Source organism: Pantherophis guttatus, chromosome 5 (genome assembly GCF_059756535.1).
Source record: "Pantherophis guttatus breed Tessera chromosome 5, ASM5975653v1, whole genome shotgun sequence".
NCBI lineage: Eukaryota > Metazoa > Chordata > Lepidosauria > Squamata > Colubridae > Pantherophis > Pantherophis guttatus.
In genome coordinates, this window is record NC_142067.1 from 100049543 (window position 1) to 100070913 (window position 21371).

General features: G+C 41.5%; 1 protein-coding gene across 3 annotated transcripts in view; it reads left to right on the forward strand.

Moving 5' to 3' along the window:
• The first annotated feature begins 5508 nt into the window (after positions 1-5508).
• The window catches only part of GRTP1 (growth hormone regulated TBC protein 1), a 38428-nt gene continuing 22565 nt past the window's right edge, over positions 5509-21371 (forward strand). Inside the window, exons 1-3 of one of the 3 annotated variants that reach the window (XM_034419094.2) lie at positions 5509-6066; positions 10600-10751; positions 14679-14837. In XM_034419094.2, coding sequence (XP_034274985.1) covers positions 6008-6066; positions 10600-10751; positions 14679-14837 — 370 coding nt within the window. In that variant the 5' untranslated portion in view covers positions 5509-6007. Of the gene's footprint in view, positions 6067-6119; positions 6225-10599; positions 10752-14678; positions 14838-21371 lie in introns of those variants that run through there. The other 2 variants (XM_034419104.3, XM_034419097.3) reach the window with 2 other exon arrangements.

A 21371-nucleotide genomic window follows, 5' to 3' on the forward strand; every position in this document is an offset into this window, starting at 1 on the left:
TCTCCTGGATCATAGACCCTTAACTGTTACATCAAAATGGCTCATTACTGCACCACTGACCCATAATATTAGGAGATTGTCCCTTTAAAATCAAACAATAAAAGGGAAGAAATTGTTCTGGATCCAAGGTACACAAGATCAATGTAGTCAATGAGGGAGATGGGCAGTTTCTAAATATAAGTTAATACATAAAAATAAATTTTAAAATGTATGCCATTCTACTCTATCCTGGCACTCTTTAGATATACTGGATGACATTCTTTTTATTCTCTTGTATTTATTTATTTTTGTTTAATCCCCAAGTTTGCCATCTGTGACCATTCATTTCCACTCTTTAATTTCAGTTACATTATTATTGTCTTTGATATTGGTCATGCAATATTGATTTCATCAGTAATATACCTGTAGAGTGGATAAAAACATCTAACCTTGGATAAATTCCTGGAGGGTGGTCTATCGAGGCTTGTCTGTCTCAAAGACTCCATTTTACCTTCAGACTGAGGGCAGCAGCAGGGATCCAAATACCAGTTGCTGGGAAACAGTGGTGGGGGTAGGTAAGTGGCAGGAAATGTCTCCACTTCTTTGCAGGCACCCCAGACGGACCTGACTAGCCCCTGTGAGAACTGGAATACGGGACTGAGTTATGTTTTAGCCTGATTCAGCAGAGTTACTTTTAATGTTCAACTCTAAACTTAAAAGAAAACAAAGAAAACAAGAAGAACAAAAGTTCACAGTACAATCCTGAATGGAATGCTTCAAGGCACATACATGGAAGTGATAAATATCACAAAAGTGCATCACACACAGCAAGTATGCAGGAATACAAAACAGCAAGAGATTAAGTAAAGGAATATAAACAGCTCAAGCATCTCTATAAGCTGACTCCCTACAAATTAGATGTTCCTGTGTGTACCTTGTACCTCCTTTGTACATCCTGATAACCAGGATGCAATCTTCCCTCAAGCAGCTCAAGTGTTTGCTGCTGCTCAACTGGATTAACCAGTGTGTTAGTTGCTGTTGCAAGAGCCTAAAGATCATGAATAACAACAGAGCAATGCAGTTCTAATGCAGGGTCTAACTTCATGGCCTCCAAAGTGCAATACAAAAATAATTTATTGAGCTGCAATCACTATATATGCTCACTAGTTCCACTCAATTTGCACTTTGTATGTATAGCCTAGTCAAACGCCATTTGAATGTTCTTATTTGTTGTCTTCTGTATTTTCTATATGGTACCTCATCTGAAAAGGTTATGAAAAAAAAAGTTGATAAATTAAAAATTCCCAAGCTAAGTGTATATTTAAAAAATTGTAAACAAGCATTTTGCAGTATTAAGCTGGGAAAGATTTTGGAGGACTTTTTATTGATTGCACTTTCTTTTCTTTGTTTTCTAATTTCTAATTTGTATTTAAAGCAGGTAAATAAAGATGTTTCTTGCTTAACAACCATTGCACTTACAGCTATCCCGTGTGATCACACAATCACCATTTGCAATCTTCTTTCCCAAGTTCCTACAAGCAGTCAATGGGGAAGTCTGCAAGCAGTTACAAATGTTGATCATATGATGTCTTTGCTTAGTGAACCCATGGTGATTCATTTAATGTCAACAACCAGAAGTGCTGGAACTTCTGTTGCCAAATGGTACATTCATGTGATGTTACCCTTTATGACTGCATCACTTAGTGATGGAAATTCAGGTCCCAATTGTTATTATTAAGTGAGAACTATTTGTATTTTTTTTTAAAGACAGTATCAATAAATGGACAGATAATTATTGAAATCATACAATGAGTGCATAATGTAACATCATAATATATATTTTATATATATTCGTTAGACTTTGTCCTACTGCAATCAAGACAACTCTTTTACATCTAACATATACACATAAAACAATATGGAAGCTAGGGAATAATATGGTATAAAAGCTATAATACTATCACTTTCAGGATCCAGTAAAATCGAAATGAGTAGAGTTTTGTCCACCTCCATTCTGCTGAGGGAGGCCACAAAGTAGACTTTGTTTTGTTTACTTTGAATTTTTATGCCCGGTTTCGTTTTTAATGATGAGACTTAGTGCCATAATACATGGGTTACTTGTCGCATTGCAGGAGTAAAAGCTAAAATTTCTCATCAGGAATTAAATGCAACTAGATTCTTACTGTACATATATACAATATCACAGAAAGGATATGACTAAACACTGAAGAGACATTCTGGTAATTAACTAATTTAAAAGATAGCTGGTGATTAACTGTGCTACTTATAGATTAAAACATGTAAATACAAGCACTGGACTCTCAAAAGCAGGGATTTCATTGAGGGCCACATCAGGGTTGTTTGACCTTGGGGGGCCATGTTGCAACACCCCTGCTCAAAAGCATCTTTCTTCCTCTGCAACACAATGCAATTTCTCTTCCACATTCTCCATTAGCTCTGCTTGTTGGAAAGCAGTTGTGAAGATCACAAATGGTAACCATGCGACTGCGAGATGCTGCAATGATCATAAATGTGCATTGGTTATGAATCACCTGAACAGTGATTATAGGATAGCAGGATGCTGCAATGGCCATAAATGTGAGGATGGCTTGCAACTATTGTAATTTTGAACAGTCACTAAACAAGGCAGTTGGTAAGCGAGAAATTACTTGTATAAGGCTTATATCCACAGGAGTTTATTGTGTATTGTTATTTGACAAGAATCTCTTACTATCATTGCGAACTCTGTATTTCTCTCCTACCTCATATTTTCATGCTTTTATGTTGCATGCGTAGGCGTCTTCAAATTTTTCACTGCTACTGACTGTCTGGACATGTTCCTCAAGTTTTTGGCAACAGAAGTGGTTTGCTACTGTTTTCTTCTTAGTGCTTAGAGCAGTGCTGGCTAGTTGGGGAATTCTGGGAATTGAAATCCCAGAATTAAAGTTGCCAAGTTTGAAAATCCCTGGCTTAGGGAGACAGGGACAAAGTCATCAAGCTGGGTTTGTGTTTAAGGCAGAACTGAAACTCACAGTCCTTGATTTCTTCCTTGATACTTTTAACAACTACACCAAAGTGTTTCTCAGCTTTTAATGTACTCAACTATTTTATAGGCATAAGAAAACAGCATAAGTAACACATATAAGGTTAAAGAAAGGAAAATCATCCTATTTCTAAAATCATATATTTTTAAATTGTTTTCAATGTTATGGTGTGTATTATATTTATTTGTTGGAGAGTAATTTCTAAGAGGCAAATCCTTTTCCATCGCAGTTGTTCCAGCCCACTTACATATTTTACCTGCCTTCTCAAGATGTTCATTTTGTCTAGGCAAACAGAATGCTGGAGAAACTTGATTGTTAAACAAAGCAAACAATAAGTGAAACCACAATCGTGTTTATGATCTTATTTCAGAACTTTCCTTTGCTTTACAGACCTGCAAAGGTTGTAAATGTGAGGACTGGTTGTAAAGTTGCTTTTTTTTTTAACCACCATTATTACTACAAAGAATCACTAAATGAGACAGTTGCTAAATGATGAAAACCTATATAATAATACCTTACTTACACAGTGAAGTTTTTTAAAAAAAATTTATTTATTTAAAATACAAACAAAACAGAATAAGTAACAACAAAACATACAGAACAGGTAAACAAAAATTCAATATACATCTTATCAAAGTTGTCACAACTGTAATCTATGTTCTTATTTGTGCTTTTGACTCCTCCTGGTTTTGGTCTATTCTTTTGTATCTATCTTTGTGAAGTTTTTAAGCCTGCATTTTACTCACAAATAAATTTATTTCTGAACCCATAGGACTGTGTTCAAACTTTCTTTCAAAGTTATCCAATATGCTATACTGTGCATATTTATTGAAAGTAACTTCTACCAACTTTATTAAGGTTTGTTCCAGATCAAATTTTCTTCTGAGAAGCAAGGAGTTTTAAAAGCACATGATTTGAAAGATAGTTTTTATTTACATTCACAATTACATCAAGCTGAGATTCTTACAAAAAAAAGAAAGAAAAGAAATTAGAAATCTGTAACAGCCAAGTTTTTGTAACTGACATTCTTTGACAAAGGAAATGATACCCATGTACTTTTTCTAAAAAAGGTATGCGATGGCTCAGTGGCTAAGACGCTAAGCTTGTCAATCGAAAGTTCGGCAGTTCAGCGGTTCGAATCCCTAGTGCCATTGTAACAGGGTGAGCTCCTGTTACTTGTCTTAGCTTCTGCCAACATAGCAGTTTGAAAGCGCGTAAAAAATGCAAGTAGAAAAATAGGGACCTTTGGTGGGAAGGTAACAGCATTCCGTGCGCCTTTGGGGTTTAGTCATGCCAGCCACATGACCATGGAGATGTCTTAGGACAGCAGTGGCTCTTCGGCTTTGAAACGGAGATGAGCACCGCCCCCTAGAGTTGGGAACAACTAGCACATACGTACAAGGGAAATCTTTACCTTTACTTTTTCTAAAAAATCCATTTTGTATTTCAGTAACAAACAAAAAAAAAATCCTGTTATTCTAAATAAACCCTGTTATTTGTTTAAATCAATTTATATGGCTGCCTATCTCACATATTTGACTCTGGGAAGCTAAGAAAATTTTAAAACACCAAGCAAGAGAAAAACAATAATCAAGAACAGAATGAGCATAGCATGGCAACCAAGAAGGCCAGCAGTCAATTCATCTACGTTTTAACTAACCTTCTTCCCCCACCCTCTCTGCCTTGGAAAAGTCAGGTCTTAAGCACTTTCGGAAAAGCCGACAGTGTTTGAGGGCTTAACATATCCCATCAGTTTAAGAATATTACTTGTGGCTTCAGTAAGATGCCATTATCCGGAGGTCACCTATTTCGGAAAAGTGAATTCATAAGCTACTTAAAATTGATCCTTCTTTAACTGATTCCCCCTCACTCACTCCATCTGCTCCCTGGGATTTGGGACAGTGCATCCGAGCAGCCCTTTTTCTGCCTCAACGCACATTCATAGGATACCTAAAAACTGCTATGGAGAAGAATCCAGGCACCCAGAGATTCTGCAGCACTGATCTGAAGGCACATGAGTTGTGCTAGGATACCAGGGGTGGGATTCAAGTAATTCAACAACCGGTTCTCTGCCCTAATGATTTCTTCCAACAACCAGTTTGCCAAACTGCTCAGAAAGTATCCCACCACTGTAGGATACCATGCAAAAAGCTTAAAACGTGTGGTTCGGTTTCTAACGCGAATCCATCCAGTGTGGTTAGCCTGTGGTTTGGTGTCTTGACACAAACCTCAAGCAATTGAGTTAATCCTGTGTAAATCAAAGCCGAGGAGACCGCAGACATCCCCGCCGAAGCGCACGTTCTTCATTACCATTCTTGACCCGAAAACGGGTTCAGGGGGCTGCCCCAGAGGAAGGGACAGTGAGCGTCCCTCTCGTACTTTCGGCGTGCTCCGCTCCACCATGCGAGGGTGCGCGCGCACCCTCGGAGTTGCCGAGGCAGGTGGGAGGCAGGGAGGGAGCCCGCGAGCCCGCCCCCCCCCGGCCGGGCGTGAGGGGGGCTCCTTCCCTCAGCGGTTCGTTTTCTTACCTCTAGCGGCTACGCCGGCTTTGTCCTTAAGGCGGCGCCATTTGGCGCTCCCTTCGCGGAGGTAGGGTTTAAAAAGCAGGTAGGGAACAGGAAGGGCTATCGCGGGCTATGGGAAAGGCGCTGCTCCGCGCCTTTTGATCGAAGGGACCTGAAGGGACCAAGCTTGCTGCTGAACTTGGAAGCCGGGTGGTCTTCTGCCCTCTGGTCCCTCCAACGTGGAAGTATCGCTGCGGCGCTCCTTAGGCGCCCCGGCTCCTTCTTGCCTCCTGAAAAAGACTTCGCTGCTAGCCGCCGGGCGCTCTCTTCTTGGGAGCCGGGAAGGAGCCCAGCGACGCCGTCGAAAGCAGCCGCCTCGCTGACGCCGCGGTGGGCTTTGGGCTCCTGCAGCCACAGCAGAGAGGCGGGGGGAGCCCTCCGACCATTCAGTGCTGGAGGAATCCCGAGAGAGCCCTTCCCATGGAGGGGGAGGAAGTACGGCGAGCGAAGCAAAGGAGCCGGGAAAGCAGCGTCCATAGGTACGCCGCGACCTCCCCGAGCGCGCCTCTCGCCTCGCCTCGCCTCTGCGGCCGGGGTTGGGTTCCGAGGAAGAGGCGTGCGGGTCAAGTGGGATTTTGCTTGGCGTGCGCGGTGTGGCCCGTCAGGTGTAACAGGAAATGAAGGAAGAAGGGCTTGGGTAGGATCGCGGGCAAAAAAAAAGGGGGGGAAGGTGGGGGGCGCGAGTGGGGGGGGCGCAGTCCCTATGTTTGGGATGAATTCTCGAGCTCCTTTTCTTTCAAGGAAGGGCTGAACTTCACTGAAGTATTTTCCTTTGTTGAGCAGCTGAGCTGTCATTCAAGGACTGCGCGCCTCGCTTTTAATGGCAACAAGTTTATCTGGGAGAACCAGGTGTAGTTGGCTTAGATATTCGGTCAACCGTGGGTGTTTGTTGGCCTGACAGAGTTCTCCTTTTTAAGGATTTTTTTTATTGCTAGTGGCTGTATTTCCGCCACATACTCAACCGCAAATAGGCAACTGTATTTTAATCCAGGTTGTTTTTTGTTTTTTTTCCTGTTGTCTGAATGCAGATTTCCTCAGGATAAAACTTTTTTTTTAACCCTTGGATAATCTAATACTAGCATTTTCTAGTTTATTTGAGAAGAAATAATGACAACTTATTTTACCTTCCGTAGGACAGTTCAATTTATAAAACAGGGAAATAAGTAAACGGTCCTTGTTTTGGAAATACTTTACTTTATGTAGGCTCCGGGAAATGCTCTTCCTTTTGTTGGGAGTTAGCATGAAGAGCTTTTAAAAAGCAGGATGAAGTGAATGAGGTATTTAGGTAGATGCTCTTCTCAAATCTACTTGTTCACAGTTGTCCTGAATGAATGTTGAACAATTTCATTTTATTGTTTTAAGGTTTAATTGAAGGAAAGCTCTAGACTCAGAGAAGAATATATTAAACAGTATGCAGAAGACGATAGTTACTGGAGAATATGATGAGGTTAAATGTTGTAAATTACTTAGGTTTTCTGCAGGCGGAAAGACTTGTTTTCGGAATGAGACTGACAGAGGGATGGATGATTAATAGGAATGATTAATATTTTCTTCAGAACAAAATAGTGTCCACTGTCCAACACTTATTAATTCCTCTGTTGCACATCAAAATGGGGAAAAAGGCCTGATTTCAGACAAAGGGAGTTAATTTTTTGTTCTCCCATTTTGGGGGAAGCCCTTCAGATTGCTAATAGACATTGGCATGTTTTTGTCATTCCTTGCAAGCAAACTTGAAAGGCAAAACATGAATAGTTGAAGTTTTCACGATAATGTTTTAGTAATTCTGTCTTGCATGCATAAATTGAAAATCATTATTTGTAGAATGATGATATAGAAGGAATATACCATACAAACAGGTAGTGTAAATCAATTTGAGAAGACATTGTTCTAATTGGAGCTTCTTAAACTTCCTTTGTATTCTTCTTCAATAAATCTTCTGCATGTTTTTCCCCCTTTTCATTCCATCCTGTCCAATTCTCAGAATTCACCTGGACAAGTCCCTGCATTTCTTGGCAAAGTTTCCAGGTTTGCCATCACCTGCTTCCTAGAGCCGAGTGGCCCAAGATCACTCAATTGGCTTTGTGCCTAACGTGGGATTGGAACTCACACTGTTCATTTGTAGTCTGATGGCCTTAACAACTATTTGGTTAAGAATAGTGGCTGAGAGAGTTGGGGGGAGGAAGGGAGAGAGGGAGTGGAGGGAGAGAGAGAAAGAGAGGGAGGGAGGGAGGGAAAGTGGGAGGGAGAAAATACTTTTGATTGATGTGCTTTTTTGCATGGCCAGAGAAGTAATAGTATAAACAAATTGTTTATCTTATGGAGCAGTGGAATTCTAATAACTAGTTTGGAGGCTTACCTGATACATTATTTCAGGAATTACACATTTTTTTACTTTAAATGATGCATCAGACTTTTTAAAAAAAATAATATTGATACATCTCTGTAAATCTACCTTTATTCGGGTAGTCCATGAATTATGCGAAGTCCTTGTATGACCGTAATGGAACTCAGAATTTCTGTTGTAAATTATGGTGGTTCTAAGTCTAGAAACTTACATGACCAATCTGATTTTACAAACATTTTTGGGCCAGTTGTTAAGTGAATACTGCGGTGGTCAGGTCAATACATTTCTTTTGGTATTTCTTGTCAGAAACAATCCGAAAAAGCCTGTTTCTGGCAAAAAACATAAATAATGTCACATAACCACAGAATGTTGCAACTGGCCTTAAAGGTGAACTGGTTACCAAGTAACCAAACCGCAGTCATGGGACTGGAAGGGAAAGTGCCACTCTTAGAATTTTGGAACAAGGTCATAAATATATTTTGGGAGAGTCGATTGTAACTTCAGATGGTCTCTAAGCAACAACTACTTATACAATTATTTGTTTAGTGAGCATTCAAAATTACAATGGCACTGAAAAAAGTGAATTACACCCAGGCCTTGCACTTATGACCATCACTGCAGCCCCACAGTCATGTGATCAGAATTTTGACACTTAACCAGCATATATTTGCAATGGTTGCATTGTCCTGGGATCATGGGATTGCCATTTGCGATCTTCCCACCTGACATCTCACAGGTAAAATCAATGAGGAAAGCCAGATTCACTTAATGACTACATAATTCACTTAGCTGCAGTTGCTTAATAACTCTGACAGAAAAGGTCATAATACCACAAACAACTCACTAAGCCTTGCTTACCAACATAAATTTTGCTATGAATTGTGGTTGTAAATCAAGGATTACCTGCAGCAGCATTGGAAGGGAGATTAGTTTTATTACCACTGCAGTACAATGGATAAGCTGAAAGATGGTGAGTTTATAATGCTGTATAATACAAGACTAGATTTCAATTTAAAATGTTTTATTTAAATACCTTGTATGGCATGGCTGGTTTCTTCCCCTATTCTGTTTCAATGCGGCTACTTTCAAAATTGTAATTACGGTTTACACAATGTGGAAACTACAACATGAACTTTCATTTAGAATTTATTTCAATTGCATGAAATGCGTGAAGGAATATTTAGTAACTTGGATAAGTTTTAATATTACAGGTAGTCTTTGTTGTAACAATGCTAACCATGTGACCGTGTTGCTTAGCGATTGCAGTTCCAGAATTCCAGATTACTGTTGTTAAGAGAGGACTGCACAGGACTGTGTCTTCTGACTTCCTGCCAGCTTCCCCATTGACTTTGCTTGTGGGAAGTCAGCAGGAAGGCTGCAAATTGCAGTCACATGACCATGGGTCTGTAAGTATAAGGTCTGGTCATAAATACCATTCACTCAGCACCATTTCAAGTTCAAATACTGAATGAATGGTCATTAAATGAAGACACCTGTAATATGCTCATGTTCTTTGAAAGAAGCAATACATTGAATTGTATCTCCTGGAAATCTGACAAGCACACTGGATTGGCAGTGCAGCATTCATGGGTGACAAGTTGTCTTTAAGATTCCCAGATGCATAGAACCTCAACATTCAAAAATTCTTAAAAATTGAATTGTTCAAAATGTTAAACAATATTAATTTTCTCATGTGATATCTTTCAAACTTTGATATTCTCATCTAAATTTCCCATGGGAGAAATTTAGAAATTTCAGATATTTTTAGCTTGATTTTTTTTTACAGTTTTAAAGCTACTCAGTTTTATTAGATTAGCCATAGTAACAAAATCGAGCAGATCTGAATGTGCTTTCTTTCTCTGTCTTTTATCGCCTTGTGAATTAAGCAGGGAGGTTGTCTGAGGTTTTTTCATAAACCACTTTGCTGGTCTGGGCTCAAGCCTTATTTATTTTATTGTTGTCTTGGTAGCAGATCTTCAAGGCCATTTTCTATACTCACTATAGTTGGTCAGATTACCAGGGACTAACAGGATTGTAGAATTGACTGGATAGTTTTTTTTTTTAAATAATAAAAAGACAACAGCAACCCTTTTCCATACGGTTTCCCAGAAATGTGCCCAGTTGTGACTGTGTAATCAACAGCAATTATGAACAACTTTATATTTATAAATATAAATGGGCAGCATACAGCTGAAAACTTCTCTAATACATTATAAAAGCAATAGAATACAATAAACATTAGCTTTTTGATATCATCCAGGCTGATAAAGTAGTTAATGTCAACTAAAATGAGCTCTGTTTGCGTCATTGTTTCTGAAACCAGCTTGTTTAAAATAACTGTAGTTTTTGTTAATAGCTTCTAGTTCAAATGACACATAAATGGAAGTTTTTAAGCATTTTTCTCCTTTTTTGGATAGATCCAGAAACGGGGCATAAGAAGTGTATCAGTGGTCTCTAGCTGTTTTAATGGTTTTTATGAAATGGTTCCATTGTCCTGAGAGACATCTGCTATTAGCTAGATATCTTGGAATTGAGAAACTTTCTGAAATCTGTTTGGCACTACATTTGTACTTTATTTTCTCCTTCTGTTTTAAGTTTGGGTTAATGAATAATTCTCACTTAACTGCATGCTTTTTATGTCTCTATAATAATCTTTCTTTTGAAATAGTGTGGATCCATATGGTTTTGAAAGACCAGCTGACTTTGACTACACAACCTATGAAGAATTCTTTTCTAGATACTTAGTGGTACTCACTCGAAGAGCAATTAAGTGGTCCAAACTTTTAAAAGGAAACACAAGGGTGCAGAAGAACATAAAAGGTAAGAGTTGTTTAAATATGAAATTGGGACAAATAGTTTTCATTTTAACTTGCAAACTTTTATCTTTTTCAGAAGGTGTTTTATGACATTGTAGAACCATCATTTGGGAGAGCCTGTGCTTCCTAGTTCAGTGTTCTTGTTTGTCATTATTTCCCCAGAAACTTGTGTAGAAATTTGGCAATTAATTGCCAAACAAACAAAAATAAATTAACAAAAGTGCAATAATGTCTAGGTTCTGTGGTTCATCACTGACAAATTGGTCTGTGTAGATTCTGTCCTTGCAAGAAGTTAATTTGTCTATTGGTATAAACATTTGTTAACATTAGTAATTATTTGTTGCAAAACTGGAACAATGAGTTGTCATCTGTGGACAAAAAGTTTTTCTCAAATAGTTTTCTAATACATAGCATTTTTTAAAAGACAGATTTATAAATGCAAGTTATTAAACAGACAAACATAAATGCTGAATGGATGCATATAATTTGTTTTTAAAGAGTGACCCAGAGTCATTTGAGATGGGTGGCAAATAAATTCAATAAATAATAAATACATAAAGAGTACAATTATAATTTAGGTAACAAATCATACTTTGAACTTTTTCATATATTTGCTTCTATCAGTTCTATTTCTGCAATCACAAGAGAGACTCTCTGAACTTTTGTGTTTGTTTTTGCCACAGTGATCCAGTGGTGAAATGCAAATTTTTTTGCTACCGGTTCTGTGGGCGTGGCTTGGTGGGGGTGTCATGTGACTGAGTGGGTGTGGCCAACTTTTTTTTTTTACTTTTTAAAGCATTTTTTACTACCTATTCTCCCAAACCGATAGTTAAAAAATGCTTTAAAAAAGTAAAAAAAAAAAAAAAGGTTCCAATGATCAGGTTGCACAGCTATGATCATTGGACCTTTTTTTTTACTTTTTAAAGCATTTTTTTACTACCAGTTTGCCTGAACTGGTAGTTTTTATCACTACCAGTTTGCCCTAATCGTGATATTTGGCCTTTGTTCAAGTTGGTGCCTTCAACATATGCTAGCTAGACAAAACCTACCATCTTATTATACAGAGAAATCCTGAATCGAAAGTGAAGATCTGATTTGGAGTGCATACGGAGTACACAGATTACACTCCTTTCTGGAACTGTGGCTGCTGCCTATTAAGTATTAAGACACATTTGAGTATATGCTGGTAGTTATCACGTGTATATCCCTGTGTGCTCTGTATAATCTTTTCCTGAATAACATTGCTGCACCACACTACTAATATTACTATGGTGAAAGGAATTAGGTTTGTTTGGCTAAGCTGCATGTTTGTAATTAATATTTAAATAAGATTTGATTCAGCACATCTTAACCAAGCCCATACATAGATTTCAAAATTCCAGAAAGACATTCTGGGCATCCAGATGACTCCTTCTTGTGGTTAATAGAGTAATCCTTCAACACTAGAAAGATAAATGTAAGTATGGCTCCCATTTCTCAATGGATTGAAGACAGAATCTTTTCTGGCAAATTAAGAAGGAGCTGCTTAGAGACAAATTATGAATGGAAGATCACAAATATGGTTGTCTTTATTGAAACTTTATATACATATACATCTATGAGAAGGAGTCCCAATGTACTCCATATCAGGGTGTCAAACTCGATTTCATTGAGGGCCACATCAGGGTTGTGTTTGACCTCAGGGTCTGGGCTGTGCGTGGCCAGGATGGGCGTGGCCAGTTTGACATCACTCGTGCCGTGCCTATGGCCCAAACCCTCTGCCAAAGAAAATGGGCTCCCAAGCTCCGTTTTCGGCTGGGACAGCCTCCTGCAACCCATTTTTGCTGCAGGAGGCTGTCCTGGCCAAAAAACGGAGCCTGGGAGGGCCACAGTCTGTTTTCACTGGCAGACGCACTGAGGGCCAGTCCTTCGCTGTTTCCAGGTGGCCCCACGGGCTAGATCTAAGCACCCTTGAGTTTGACACCCCTGCTCTATATGAAATTTTGTCATTGTCCTCTTTGTTTTCCTTTCCTTTTTTCCTTTTTTCTAATTTTCTTTATTTTGCTTCCCTCTCTCTCTCTCTCTCTTTCTTTCCCTCCCTCTCCCTCTCTCTCTCTCTCAACAAACTTGACTAACATTTAAACATTTAAGCTGAAAATCTCTATGCTTATGAAAATGCAGAGATATTTCTTTTTTGACAAGCTTTTAATTTACAGTCAAACAATACATTTTTACTTCCTCCAGAAATTAACTGTGTTGTAAAATTCTCCATTGGTAGCTTTATTTTATTCTTCAGGCAGAGAAAAAAAATGGTTTCATAGTCTCAAGAACTCAAAGCGGCTTTCTCTCATTTGAGATCTGGGCTCTCTTTCAAAAAGATAGCAGCGTTGAGAAATAATGGGTATGCATGTAGCCCCAATCCCCCCTCCCCTGTTCTTCTTTACAGAATGGCACCTTATTTCAGAATCAGTAGCTGTGCCAGGGAAGGGTCAGGAACAAAGAAAAAGAGAAGACCAACATATTCAGATGTACTATTTTCTTTTTGGTATAAATATCCCAGAGAAAAAATTCAATTTATCAGATAGCAGGGGCATATATCTGAATTTGTGCATTTTAAAACAGGAGCTCTGTTTGGACGTTTACCTAAGCCCGTGATGGTGAACCTATGGCACAGGTGCCACATAAAGCCATATCTGTGGGCGAGCGTTGCCCTACCTCAGTCCAGCACGCATGTGCACGCTGACCAGCTGATTTTTGGGCCTTCCGGGCCCACTGGAAGTCAGGAAATGGGCTGTTTCCGGGCCTCCGGGCGGGGGGGAGCCATTTTTGCCTTCCCCAGGCTCCTAGAAAGGTTCTGGAGCCTGGGGAGGGCAAAAAATGGGACTACCGGGCCCACTGTGCCATTGCGTGCCAAAACCGGGGGGAGAGTGGGGGGTCATGCGTGCATGCGTAGGGGGATGGGGGGCATTGAATTATGGATGTGGGCACACGTGCAATCCCCCCCACTACCCCCGCTTTTGGCACGTGATGGCAAAAAGCTTAGCCATCACTGACCTAAGTCATTTGTTTTTTCCCCATTTAGCTTTATATAATCCAGTCATGGTGGTTTACTTAACAAGCTATTATTTAAAAAATTCAATTTAGTATTATATTGAATGAATTGAGCCATTAATCATATTCTCTCTGCATAAGCGGGGATTGTAGCATATTTACTTGTTTAAATTCTTCCCTTAAGTATGTATATTCATATAATTACATAGTCTTGGTGACTGTAAATTGTAATGAGTCTCAAAATATTATTAAAAGACTTATGATTTTCTGAATAGCAAACATTAAACAGAGAACCCTCTGAAAAAGAGTTTTAATTTATAGTGGAAATTAGGTTCCCTGTTCTTCTGAGAAGCAGAAAAATAGGGAAAAAAATCAGAGTAATAGAACATATTTTCTTTCCTTGGGACACCTAGCATAGCAGTTAAGAAGTTCCTTCTTCATACAAGCATGTTATGATAAAGACTGGCAATCTGCCTGTATACTCACAACATAGGGTGAGATGGCAGAACTTGGTAGTTTGAGCTGATTAACTTCTGTAGACAAGACACTATGATAGCCTGGCCAAAATCCTTTCTGTTTTCCAAGTTGGTCTCATGGGAAGCTTATCCTCTTTTCCATCTGGCAGGTTTTAGGCAGCTTCTTACAGTTAGTGCAAGAGGCCTGAAGTGACTCCAAAATTACTGTGGTTATTGGTATGTCTCATCTTGAAGGACAATATGAAATTGTAATGTTGGAATGAAACAATATTGAATTCACCTTGACGTATGACAGTGCAAGATGGTCGTGTATCTCCACTGTTAATATGTTTAATATATTTTAATTATTTATAGCTTTAATTGTTGGGTTTCATTATGGCATCCTTTTACATGTTTAAATATGTGTTTTAATTAATTTATTGCAGTTAAACGCTATATCAGAAAAGGCATTCCAAATGAGCACCGTGCTGAAGTCTGGATGGTGGTGAGTGGTGCTAGGTCTCACATGGATCACAACCCAGGCTACTACCAGAAATTATTGGAAGGGGACCAAAACAGCAAACTTGTGGAAACTATTATAACAGGTTAGCTTCAAAATACATCTCTCTATACATTATTTTGTTTATGTATGTATTAGGATTTTGTTGTCCACATTTCCCTTGAATTATGGAGGTGCATAAAATAGATAATTATTGTTTTGGACAGAAGCAATGCTTTTTATGTCAATTAAAACATTATCTTAAGAATCACTGAATTATTTTTCCTTGTCTCTCGCTATCTGTCAGAAAAATTGGCAGATATGTTGCTGTTAGTCTAGTACTCATTCTAATATAATAAGTTTTAGTTCCTGCAAGTTTAGAATTCTGTGATAACTCTTCCATTTACTTGCTGCAACTTAATTTTTTGAAATTACAGTAGTTATTAGTAGGGATATGAGAGATATGAGAGATAGTCCTAGAGGTAGCTAAATAATGACTGAACAGTTCTACACTAGATTTTCCCAACTGTCTCACAGTTGTGCTGGGATTTTAGTTCTAAAAATATCCACAGTAGAAGAATGTAAAATTCCAACACATCTAGACAACACTATGTTTGAGAAGACTGCTTTAAACAAGTTTTTAAACAAGACTGTTAGAACAACCTTTTCTGCAACTGCCTTTATATCTTTGCATTGTGAATCTTTCTCCACCTTGTGCCCACGGCTATTTTGGACTGCAGCCTCTGACCCAGTTCAGCTGATGGAAGTTTTAAGCTCTGAAGGTCATCAGGTTGTGGAACACTAAAACTGAATGCTGAAATATTTTACTCTATTTATGTTGTTGCTGCTTTAGCTTGGAAGTTAAATTACATTTTTAAAAAAACAAGTAGTGTTTTTGGAATTATCCTGATAGATTAATTTGGAGGAATTCATAGGAAAGAAAAAAGCAACTAGAGTTATAAGGTAATATCTTTCTCTGAATGTGATAAATGTTAATTGACATAAGCAAATTGATACAATGGTAGTAATGTAAAAATATTTTCTGTTTACAAAGCAAGTATACTCAAGAAACAATTAAGAGTACTATCCAAAGCCTTTGTATCTGGCATCTTACAGTGTGATTGAAGTAAATATTTGTTGAAGCGGCTGAAGCTAACAAGGCTGAGAAAATGTTAAAAATATACAAGGACAAGAACTACAGGCAAAAACTGAGTTATCAGAAAGTCATGGTCTAGAATGTAACCTGGTCTTGCATGCAACCTATGGGATACAGATAAATTTTCTGGAAATGTGCCAACTGTTTCACAAGCAAGAAAAAGAACTACAGGTAGTTCTCGACTTACAACAGTCCATTTAGTGACCATTTAAAGTTAAAATGGCACTGAAAAAAGTGACTTATGACAATTTTTCTCACCACCGTTGCAGCACCCCCATGGTCATATGATCAAGATTGAGATGCTTGGCAGCTGACTCATATTTATGACGGTTGCAGTGTCCAGGGTCAGGTGATCCATTTTTGTGACTTTCTCCCAAGCAAAGTCAATGGGGAAGCCAGATTCACTTATTTGTTACTAATTTAACAAATGCAGTGATTTATTTAACAACTGTGGCAAGAAAGATTGTAAAATGGGGCAAAGTTCACTTAACAAATGTTTTGCTTAGTGTAGCGTCCTCTGCCCCATTGCCGCCAGCAACCAGGGGGCGTTTCTGATTGGCTACTAAGATGACAGCTCTCTTGGCGGGAAGCACAGGCTTTTGTTATTGGCTAGACCTGTCTGACAGCCGGTATATAAATAGCGGCTCTGTTGTAAATATTTTTCTGAAGCGTTCTGGTTACTTGTGTTGTTAACATTAAATCAGTTGTGTTGTGTTAGTCTCACCTCAGTCGATATCCATGCACAATTTACGAATCAAACACTGGCGACGAGGTTTTGGGCGACTGAGGAGACTCAAGGTACACAACCGTTGTCCCTGCCGTGCTACGATGTCTACCCCGGCCACATTCGCCCATTTCGAGCCTGCCACAGAATCCTGGGATGCCTACATGGAGCGTTTTGAATGCTTTCTCCAGGCAAATGATTACACTGGGCTCTCTAGTGACAGGAAACGAGCCCATTTCTTAAATTCCTGTGGCCTTGAAATATTCACAACTGCCCGGGCATTGATGGCACCTCAGCTCGTATCTACGGTGCCCTGGGACGTTCTTTTGGCCAAACTACGGGCTCATTACGCGCCGGCTCCTTCTCGCATTTCCCGGCGGTACGCTTTCCGCCAAATCCTCCAAAGGGAGGGTGAATCCATTAATCAGTATGTGGCTTCCCTCAGATCCACAGCGATTGAGTGTGAATTCCGCAATTTGGATGACTCCCTGTTGGAGCAGCTGGTGTGTGGTGTAAGGGACATCCGTTTGCAATGGCATCTCTTAGCACGAACTGACATTACCCTTCAAATTGCTATCGACAAAGGCTGTGCATCGGAAATGTCCAATAAGTCGACAGCTGAGATGCACTGGGCACATACCGCAGTTCCGCCTAGCCGCGCTGCTACTGTCCACTATGATGAAGAATTGTCCGATGGCACCACCAATGATGAAACTGAAGTGAGCCGCCTAAAATCCCTGCTGGGAAAGAGGGCACCAGGGAAGAAGATGCCGCCGCTGGGTTGCGGCAAAAACCACTCCCGTTCCCTTTGCCGTTTTAAATCTGTGATCTGCCGGTGCTGTGGGGAAAAAAGGCCACCTTGCCAAAGTCTGCCGCGCATCTGCACTGGACACCTGATCTGCATCGGACCAACGTTCCATTAGAAGACCCCTGTGGGGTCCAGCCAGGCCCCGGGAGGACTGTTTCACAATTTTTCGAGACGATGCCCACTCTGCAGTGTCGACCACTCAGGGTTCCTCAGGTTTCAGGAAAAGAATTTTCCTCACAGTTAGGCTAGAGGGTGTTCCCTGCCAAATGGAGGTGGATACGGGCTCTTCTAAGTCTATCATTGCCTGGACCACCCTACACAAGCTACTGCCTACACTACCTAAAAGTCACCTTTCTGCCTGCTATACCAGGCTTCGTGATTATCAGGGGAAGGCCATCCCCTTTTTGGGACGGGCTACCCTCTGGGTAGAAAAGGGGAATTTTTCTGGTCACCTCCTCTTAATCATAGTCAAGGGTCACCTTCCCAGTTTACTTGGGCTAGACTGGTTTGAGGCTTTAGGCCTCTCAGTTTCTGGCATTCACTCCACCTCCACAGATGGATTTGAAGCTCTGACCACTGACTTTGCCGAGGTTTTTGATGATACCTTAGGTAAATACACAGGGTCCCCTATTTCCCTTAGTCTCGACCCACAAGTGGCCCCTATTCGACTCAAGCCCAGGCGGGTGCCATTTGCCCTCTGCCCAAAGGTAGACCAGGAACTGGATAAGTTAGTAGCTCAAGGGGTTCTGGAACCCATAGACCACTCCCTGTGGGAGACCCCCATTGTCATACCAATCAAACCCGATGGGTCTATTAGCATCTGTGGGGATTTTAAATGCACCTTCAATTGGGCCTTGCAAGCGCACCCCTATCCAGTTCCTGTGGTCCAACACCTCCTACATTCCCTGGGTCGGGGCACCATGTTCGCTAAGCTAGATATGGCCCAGGCCTACCAGCAACTGCCTGTGGATGATGCCACTGCGGCCGCCCAAACGATCGTCACCCACAGAATGGCTTTTAAGTGTCGCAGCCTCCAATTCAGAATTACTGTGGCCCCTGGGTTATTCCAGAGCCTCATGGAGCGTTTGTTGCATAGTATACCTGGTGTCATCCCTTATTTTGATGATGTTTTGGTTTCTGCAACTAGCGAGGCCCAATTGCTCCACCGATTGCGTCTCGTCCTCACCCGTTTTAGGCAGACAGGCCTCAGACTTAAAAAATCAAAATGCAAATTTGGTGTTCCCACCGTTGAATTCTTGGGGTTTTTAATTGATGCAGTTGGTCTGCACCCCACACCTTCTAAAGTAGAGGCCATTAAGAAGGCCCCAACTCCCACATGCAAGGCAGAGCTACAATCATTTCTAGGCCTCCTTAATTTTTACAGTGTTTTCCTGCTTCACAAGGCTTCTGTCGCTGAGCCCCTCCACAGGTTGCTGGACAGCAAGACACCCTGGTGTTGGGGAAAAGCGCAGGCATCCGTCTTTACTGCTGTTAAGGACTTCCTTACTTTGGATGCAGTACTTGTCCAGTACTCTGACCATCTTCCCCTTGCACTAGTGTGTGATGCCTCTCCCTATGGCGTTGGCGCAGTTCTGAGCCATTCACTGCCAAATGGGATTGAGGCTCCCATAGCTTACTTCTCTAGGACTCTGTCCCCTGCTGAACGCAATTATAGTCAGCTAGATAAAGAGGCCTTGGCTATCGTGTCAGCAGTCAAAAAGTTCCATGATTATTTATATGGCCGTTTCTTCCAGCTTTTCATTGATCACAAGCCCCTTCTAGGGTTGCTGTCTGGAGACAGACAGACCCCCCAAATCATGCCCCCCCTGCCTGTCTCGCTGGTCAGTGTTTTTGGCTGCCTATAATTACCAACTTATACACCGCCCTGGGAAGGCCCTAGGGAATGCCGACGGCCTCAGCCCCTGTCCCTTGCCCTTGCCAGTATCTGACCCAGCCCCGGGGGCACCTGTTTTCTTCGTGGACGAATGGGAGGTTCCTGTTACCGCATTGGACATAGCCAAAGCATCGCAGAAAGACTCCAAGATAGCCCAAGTCTTAGATTGGGTGTGGCAGGGATGACCTAGAGGACACATCCCCGAGGAATTCCCACCTTTTGAGAAGAGACAGCATGAGTTGTCTGTGTTGAGGGGTGCCTTCTTTGGGGATGCAGGGTAGTGGTTCCTCCCCCCTTGCAAATGCCCATATTACGCAGCCTTCATGAAGGACACCCGGGTATTGCCCGCATGAAGGCCCTGGGTTGCAGCTATGTCTGGTGGCCAAACCTTGACAAGTCCATAGCTGAGTGGGTGGGAGGATGCCAGAGCTGCCAACAATCGCGCCCGGCTCCCCCGGAAGCCCCCTCCAGGGAGTGGGAAACTCCTAGGAGCCCTTGGTCTCGCCTTCATATCGACCTGGCAGGGCCATTCCAGGGACATACCATATTAATAGCTGTTGACACTTATTCTAAGTGGGTAGAGTTAGCTCGCATGTCCTCCACCACATCAGAGGCTGTTATCCGGGTCCTTCGTACATGGTTTGCTACTCATGGCCTGCCTGACCTGATTGTTTCAGACAACGGCCCACAATTCACCTCTGCAGTTTTCCATGTGTTCCTGGCCGAACTGGGCATCCGCCATGCCCCAGTAGCCCCGTTTCATCCAGCCAGCAATGGATGGGCTGAGAGGGCAATTAGATCAGCCAAGGACGTCCTGTCCAGACTGGGACCGGCCAACTGGGGGGAGAAGATCACAAAATATCTCCTGGCACAACACACCACTCCCTGTCCAACAACCAACCTCAGTCCGGCCGAACTTCTCATGGGCCGTCGCCTCAGAACAACCCTGGACAGGCTACACCCGAACTATGCAACAGATAACCCCCTGGACTCTACCAGTAGGGTCAGGACCTTTAACCTTGGGGACCAAGTGTATGCCTGAAATTATGGGGGGGGAGCCTCGCTGGCTGCCAGGTCAAATTTCAAAAATAACAGGGCCCTGTTCTTATAGGATCTTGCTCGAGGATGGTCGAAGCTGGCGCCGACACATTGATCAGATCCGGAGGCGACTGTTTGTTTCTCCTCCAGCCCCAGTCGGGTCAGAACCTAGACTAATTGCAGTGGCGGAGTCTGAAAACAACTTCCAAGCCAGAGCCATTGCCCGAACTCCCTCCTCTCTGGCGGCCCCGGCGGCTGACGTACCTGTGGATCCAGTCATTCGTCCGCCGCTGGAGTCTCCGAGCGAGGCCAGGCCACCGATGCCTAAGGAAACCGGGAAGCCAGGGCTGGCAACATCAACCCCGCCACACATCAAACCATCCGCTTCTGAACTGCGGCGTTCCAACAGAATACGCAGGCACCCAGCATACTTGTCTGACTACGCATGCGCCATCCGAGGGGGAAGGAGTGTAGCATCCTCTGCCCTGTTGCTGCCAGCAACCGGGGGCGTTTCTGATTATCTACTAAGATGACAGCTCTCTTGGTGGGAAGCACAGGCGTTTGTTATTGGCTAGACATGTGTGACAGCCGGTATATAAATAGCGGCTCTGTTGTAAATGTTTTTCTGAAGCGTTCTGGTAACTTGTGTTGTTAACATTAAATCAGTTGTGTTGAGTTAGTCTCGCCTCAGTCGATATCCATGCACAGTTTACGAATCAAACACTTAGCAACAGAAATTTTGGGCTCAATTGAGGTCGTAAATCGAGAACTACCTGAATTTTACTTTGGTTTGGGTTTATGTATTTATAGGGACACAGGTAGCCCTTGACTTTGACTTGTGACCATAATTGAGTCTGGAATTACAACCATAAGTTGTGCAAGTCATTAAGAGGTCATTGTGTGACTGATCTGATTTTATGACTTTTTTCAACGGTCATTAAGGAAATCTGCAGCTGTTAAAAAAACCATTGTCCCAAATGAGTAGTTTTTTTTTTTTTGCCAGAAATGAGAAGTAAATGC